Source organism: Oncorhynchus tshawytscha, linkage group LG32, assembly GCF_018296145.1.
Source record: "Oncorhynchus tshawytscha isolate Ot180627B linkage group LG32, Otsh_v2.0, whole genome shotgun sequence".
Taxonomy (NCBI): Eukaryota; Metazoa; Chordata; class Actinopteri; order Salmoniformes; family Salmonidae; genus Oncorhynchus; species Oncorhynchus tshawytscha.
Genome location: NC_056460.1, coordinates 10,962,764 through 10,970,253, shown reverse-complemented (window position 1 = coordinate 10,970,253; position 7,490 = coordinate 10,962,764). Strand labels below are relative to the sequence as shown.

General features: G+C 39.0%; 1 protein-coding gene across 1 annotated transcript; it reads left to right on the top strand.

The window, feature by feature from the left end:
* Nucleotides 1-312: 312 nt before the first annotated feature.
* LOC121841623 lies at nucleotides 313-6,475 on the top strand. Its single transcript, XM_042310965.1, has 3 exons — nucleotides 313-425; nucleotides 5,329-5,556; nucleotides 5,851-6,475. The coding sequence occupies exons 2-3, from the start codon at nucleotides 5,334-5,336 to the stop codon at nucleotides 6,252-6,254; spliced, it is 627 nt and encodes a 208-aa protein (XP_042166899.1). The 5' UTR covers nucleotides 313-425; nucleotides 5,329-5,333; the 3' UTR covers nucleotides 6,255-6,475.
* The last annotated feature ends 1,015 nt before the right edge of the window (nucleotides 6,476-7,490 follow it).

Below are 7,490 nucleotides of genomic sequence, written 5' to 3'. Positions count from 1 at the left end.
AGCCTTCAGCCAGAGCTCCAACCTCATCACAGCCATCAGCACAGTGGCACCTACCACTGACCCCGCTGCCTCTTCGGCTGCCAATGCAAACAGGAGAACGAACCACTGCACAAACACTGTCAGTGATTTACCTGTAAGGGTGTAGTTAAAGATATGGCCCTTTGAGATCTAATACGTTTTAGCGCCTGACAAATATATTGCTCTTGTGACCCCCACGTAGCTTCTCTGGAACTGAGTCATCCTCTTCAGTTCTCTGGAATGTAAACATTTACCTGGAATGGATTGGGCTGAGAACTTCTCACCCTCCCTCTCTCTGTCAGCGTTACCCTATAAAAGCAGAGCCATCTCTCCACTCTGCACTAGAACACCTGATTACTACAATCTTCAAGCGCGCCACCGCACCGAGGAAGAACACACAGACACAGGTAAATACATCATTTAAAATATATGCTTTAGGTTTAGGTTTTAAAATCACGATTGTTTAAAATCGTGCAATTCTACGCTGTTTCTTCACAGGAGGAATCCATATTTATGAACAGAACACAACTATTTGTTCATAGGTTCTGACACAAATGAAATTGAACTCCAGTCCTTAAATGAAAAAATATATATATTTTTAGAACACAAGGACATAAAACAATATGTGAGAATTTATCTAGGCCTGTATGCCAACAGTTCGCAAAAACAATGCCTAATTCGTTAGAACCATTACAGATAAATCCTAATTGCTAAATTGACCCATATATATTCAGTCAATTAAAAGTGCCATTTGAAACCATAATCTGAAAATATGATATTATATATTATATCATGGAGCAGGCGCTTAACTGTAGAAGGCTTGGGCTGTAGGTTGGTGGCACAGGAGGTTGGTGGCACCTTAACTGGGGAGAATGGGCTGGTGGTAACAACTGAAACGGAATCAGTGGAATGGTATCAAATACATCTAATACATGAGTTCCAGGTGATTGATGCCATTCCATTTGTGCCGTTCCCTCCACTTTTATAAGCGTTCTCCCCTCAGCAAGATACTCAGAAATAGGGGACGCTGTCAGTCTTGTATCAATATGATACCAAATAATATGATCTCAGTATCTAGAGCAGCCTCCACTGCAATGGCATAGCCTTGTTTTGTTAATCTGATCATTTGTTAGATTTGTCTTATTTTTGGATGCTACGTCTCTTAATGAATCAAATGTCTACAAATATATGTTTTAGTGTAATGATGTTATTGCCTATGTTAGGTTGCTTTTCAACACTGAGTGGAAGACCCATGTATGCATTTATAAGTTATATTCTTCATGAATTAATGGGTAGCCTATTCATTTAAATGATCAAAAATGGCTGTAAATATCCGAGTGGACATTCCAATAATGAACGACGTTACACACCAGGATTTTATAGTCCTTTGTTCCTTGCACAGGTCAGATATATCAAGAAAAAAATATATATAATAGAAAATATTTCCAAATAAAAAGTTGGCAGTGTGAAGACATGCGCATCTCCTGCCTGGAACAGTTACTCTGAAATAGTGATAATTTGAAACAGGCTCATTTGGCAGAGTTGAATAACAACTTTTTTCAGTGTTACAAACCAAAATCTGTCTTCTTTTCAATACACAGACGTCCGATTTAGTTGAATCTGCCTGTTCATTGGAATTTTCTAAATGGACAATTCCCATTGAACACTGCATGGTGATGAATTACGGCCACAACATCTGTTTGTTGAAAATAACAAGTAGACTGGGCTGAATGATTCTGATGAAAATATGTTCTTTATCAAACTAATGTTGTTGCAAATTACCGGTGTGGAACTTGGCTATGTTTAGGGGGGTTGTATCCTAGAACTTGGATCCTACGTGGCACTAGCAGTTGCCAAGTAGCATAAGAGGAAAATATACAAAAAAATATACAGGACACAATTATTCCAAAACTGCAGCTCGTTGTGGGAACAAATCAAATCAAATGTCAAATCAAATTTATTTATATAGCCCTTCATACATCAGCTGATATCTCAAAGTGCTGTACAGAAACCCAGCCTAAAACCCCAAACAGCAAGCAATACAGGTGTTGAAGCACGTTGGCTAGGAAAAACTCCCTAGAAAGGCCAAAATCTAGGAAGAAACCTAGACAGGAACCAGGCTATGAGGGGTGGCCAGTCCTCTTCTGGCTGTGCCGGGTGGAGATTATAACAGAACATAGCCACGATCTTCAAATGTTCATAAATGACCAGCATGGTCAAATAATAGGTCTGGGACAGGTAGCACGTCCTGTGAACAGGTCAGGATTCCATAGCTGCAGGCAGAACAGTTGAAACTGGAGTAGCAGCACGGCCAGGTGGACTGGGGACAGCAAAGAGTCATCGTGCCAAGTAGTCCTGAGGGCTCAGGTCCTCCGAGAGAAAGAAAGAGAATTAGAGAGAGCATACTTAAATTTACACAGGACACCTGATAAGACAGGAGAAGTACTCCAGATATAACAAACTGACACATTTGTTTACTTCAATCAACCAGTACATTTATAATTTGTGATAAAACTGTCTTAATTTGGCATGGGATGTAGCTTGTGTATCCCATCAGTTAGATATGTTTTTATAGGCATGAATTTCTGGAGGCATAATGGGAGGTTGCTTGTGTGCATACTCAGGACGTACATGTAGAGGGAGCGGTAGAATGCAATTAAGTGAGTGAGACATGGAGGGGAAAGGGAATTTAGGGGGAAGATCTGAGTGATGCTTACTTGTATGAGCGGCATACATATTTGGTGCAACGAGGGTAGAATTTGTATATTTGGTCGATATTACTTAACCAGCAAAGCAGAGCTTCGGTGCACACAACTCAAATGATATGCAACAACACATTGGACATGAAACAACAATACAAATGTAACAGCACAACAAAGTAGATAAACATTTTTTTTTTCAGTTGCCTTTTCATTTTAAACACCGAATACTGCTTTCGTCACTAGTTACCGCATTCACAAAGTGATAAACCCTGCCTATTTCAACAATTTCTCTTCTTAAAATCTGATTTTAAAGCTTACCCTAACCCCAACCCCAACCCTAACCTTAACCACACTGCTAACCTTATGCCTAACCCTTACCTTAATTTTTATTTTCATGAAAATGTACAAAATAGCCAATTTTAGCTTTGTGGTTGTGGTAGCTAGTGGAACAATGTTGTAACTGCAGTGAACCAAAACAGTTGCGCACCGGAGGGAAACAAAATCATTATTCTTGAGGCAATAGGGAAGGGGGTAAGATGCACTCCGTTAATTATTATGTAATATATCAAATGGACATGTCTATTTTCATACAGACTAGCTGGAAACATTACTAATCATTGAAAATGACAAATTACCCAATGGGACTCATGATCATTTTCTGGTAAGAAGGTGGTGATGCAGCTGCTTCGCTAGCTCCATTTCTGAGGCGCGTGTAGTGACTTACTTGAGCAAGGATGACTAAGGGGCCTTACAGATATGTTGTGTGTATGGGGTACATGAGGCACATGGTGTGTGTATGGGGTACATGAGGCGCATGTTGTGTGTATGGGGTAAATGAGGCGCATGTTGTGTGTATGGGGTACATGAGGCACAGAGATGGGGTTGTTCTTAAAAAAATGTATTGGACACAGTGAGTCAATGCAACTTATTTTTAGATTTTTTTAAAGTAAATGTTTCCCCTGAACTAAGCTTGCCAAAACAAAGGGGTTGAACACTTATGTAACATTTGTCTAAGATGTTTCGTTTTTAAATGTTTTCAGTTTATTTATTTTTTATCACTTTGACATAATAAGGTATTTTGTGTAGATCAGTCAATCACTATTAAATCAGATTTGTTCCTGTTTGTAACACTGAAAAAAATGGGAAATAGTCAGAGGGGTGTGAATAATTATTATAGGCACTGTAATGAAACTACACCTCAAGAGACTGTTGAAGCCACCATTTCTCAGAGTCCCACAACTACTGACTTGTTCTCAACCTAGTTTTATGTGTTGTTAGTTTTAATAATTGAATAGTGCCTTATTTTAGTTATTGTTATAGTTGTTGAATTTACATGCATATCTCTTTTTATGTTCACGGAATACAAGATAGCTGGAAGGGAGGAGTTGTTACGTGTGATATAATGTGATACTGGTATATAGAATTTATCCTAGGCACTACTTTGTTGTTACTGTGGAACCTAGAGCATTGATACTAATTGACTACTGCGCCTGCTCATGAATGTTCTGTGCTTGAATCGATAAACTAAAGTTAACATTACCTCCGTTTCAAGTAGGATTATTACTGTTTGTGTAGTAGAAAGAACACAACACCTAATGCCAATATATATTTAAAAAACAGTAGCAGAGAACAATATGGCGAACTTAGCAAAGTAGGCATTTGTGATAAGTACTTTGGGTCTGCCAACTTCATGAACCTTCACCATTCTCAAATAAATTCTGATTGACACCAACCCGTGTCTCTTTTAAAAACATTAAATTGGCAGATGGAACCAAGACATCACAGAAGACATGCAATGCCACTTAGTGCAATGGTGACTAATCATGACAAATTGCACAGTGAAACTTTGCTTTTCGAGATCTGTGCTTTATGTGGACAGTTTGGATGAGGAAAATTATTTAATTTAGTCAGTGGTGTAAAGTACTTAAGTAAAAATGCTTTACAGTACTACATAAGACGTTTTTTTGTGGTATCTGTACTCTACTATTTCTCTTATTTGTAAACTTTTACTTGACTACATTTCTAAAGAAAATAATGCACATTTTACTCCATACATTTTCACTGACACCCAAAAGTACTCGTTACATTTTGAATGCTTAGCAGGACAGGAAAATTGTCCAATTCATGCACTTGTCAAGAGAACATCCTATTGCCTCTGATCTGGTGTACTCACTAAACATATGCTTTCTTTGTAAATGTTGGAGTGTGCCCCTGGCTATGTGTAAATGTTGGAGTGTGCCCCTGGCTATGTGTAAATGTTGGAGTGTGCCCCTGGCTATGTGTAAATGTTGGAGTGTGCCCCTGGCTATGTGTAAATGTTGGAGTGTGCCCCTGGCTATGTGTAAATGGAAATAAGAAAAGGTGCCATTTGGTTTACTTAATATAAGGAAATTGAAATGATTCATACTTTTACTTTTAATAAAAAAGTATGTTTAAAACCCAAATACTTTTACTCAAGTAGTATTTTACTGGGTGACTTTTACTTGAGTCATTTTCTATTAAGGTATCTTTACTTTTACTCAAGTATGACACTTAGCTACATTTTCCACCACTGAATTGAATCAACTTAAGCCTTAATTACCCTCTTTCTCTCCTCTCTCTATCGTAGCAGCAATGGGAGGGAATACTTCACATGATGGTGCTGCTTCACATGCCTACAGCCATAATGACAGCCATAATGACAGCCACAATGACAGCCATAATGACAGCCATGATGACAACCGTGTTGACAAAAGTCAACACATAACAGGCCAAAATATATCAGGCCAAAAAATATCAGGCGATATGAAAGGCAATTTTACCATTGGCAACCAGACCAACACCACCAGTAATTCCGGTATGTAACCCAATCCAACAGGAGGGAATCTATATATGAATGAATAAATAAATACATGCATATTTTATTGTTATGCCATGTGGCCATTCCACATGGGATTATAACACACATTGATATTAGACATTTCAAAGCATAAAGTAATTACATGTCCATATACATACACATTTCACAGCTCGGTTCCAGCCCCAGTCTAAAAATACATAAAAATAAACAATGGTTTATTGTTGCTCATAGCAGTGTTCTCAGCAAACTCCTAATACCGACAACCACATTTACTCTCTCTCTTTCTCCTAGCTTCACCAAAAACTCCCCCAAAAACTGTCGTACCCAGCATCACCATTGCCAACGTTACAGGCGGCAAAGTGCGTCTCTACTACAAGTCAGAGGAGATGGCTCTCAGTGACCTCATCAAGGGAAGTCATCTCAGCAAGGGGGACTCCATTATCATCCTGGATGGCACCGTTAAGACGACCAACCTCCCTCAGAGCCTCTATGTCACTGGCTTCCAAGTAGAAAATGACAATACTCAATCATGTCCTGAGGAAGGCCCAATTTATGGTCTGGACAACCTCCTGGCAGAGTATGATGACGGTCACCCCAAGTCCTACATCCTCACTGCCGACAAAGGGGTGAAGGTAGCTGAAACAGGAAAGATCTGGGTGGATGAGGACGGGGTGGATCACAACCCCAACAAGTAACGCCACCAGGGACCCTCCTGTATCTTAACACCCTTTATTAATCACAGATTAAACTACATGAAAATTATTGATTAAAAAAATAAAGAGAGCATGCATCACAGATAAGTGAAATAGTTTTTCAAGATACACTCTCAGTGTATGGTAGAAATCAGCAATGTAATCAATGTAGTTTTGTGACAAATAAATAAATGTTACCAAACTGAGAAAATATAGTATGTGTTCTGTAAGATGTTATCGTGTGGGTGTGTGATAACATTACATGTTTGGGGTTGCCACCAGATATCCTACATACTGATACTAATTTTAACAAAGGTCAACAACACAATATTGTAATCAATGTTTTATTTCTAAGATTGTAGTCATTTTATTTCAAGAATACAGTGTGATGGTGCAAGACACTTAGAGGGAGCACAAATATATATAGCGGAGTAAAAGCCTGCATATTTCCTCATTACCTTGGATTTGAAGATCATGTGAACTAGAATGTTAGATACAGTGCATTTGGAAAGGGTTCAGAACCCTTGACTTTATCCACATTTTGTTATGTTACAGCCTTCTAAAATTGATTTAAATACTTTTTCTACACACAATACCCCATAATGACAAAGCGAAAACATTTTTGCAAATGTAAATTTATTAAAAACACTGAAATAACTTATTCACATACGAATTCAGATCCTTTGCTATGAGACTAAAAATTGAGCTCAGGCGCATCCTGTTTCCATTAATCATCCTTGATATGTTTCTACTACTTGATTGGAGTACACCTGTGGTGACATCAATTGGTTGGACATGATTTGTAAAGGCACACACCTGTCTATATAAGGTCCCACAGTTGACAGTGCATGTCAGAGCAAAAACCAAGCCACGAGGACAAAGGAATTGTCCATAGAGCTCCAAGACAGGATTGTGTCGAGACCCAAATCCCGGGAAGGGTACCAAAACATTTCTGCAGCATTGAAGGTTCTTAAGAATACAGTGGCCTCCATCATTCTTTAATGGAATAAGTTTGGAACCTTCAAGACTCTTCCTAGAGCTGGCCATCTGGCCAAACTGAGCAATCGGGGAAGAAGGGCCTTCGTCAGGGAGGTGACCAAGAACCTGATGGTCACTCTGACAGAGCTCCAGAGTTCCTCTTTGGAGATGGGAGAACCTTCCAGAAGGACAACCATCTCTGCAGCACTCCACCAATCAGGCCTTTATGGTACAGTGACCAGACAGAAGCCACTCATCACT

Bases quoted from the DNA above. Each gene is read 5' to 3' on its own strand.
- LOC121841623 (XM_042310965.1), top strand. From the start codon at position 5,334: ATGGGAGGGAATACTTCACATGATGGTGCTGCTTCACATGCCTACAGC. The intron at 5,557-5,850 runs GTATGTAACCCA...TCTTTCTCCTAG, and splicing joins CAACACCACCAGTAATTCCG to CTTCACCAAAAACTCCCCCA.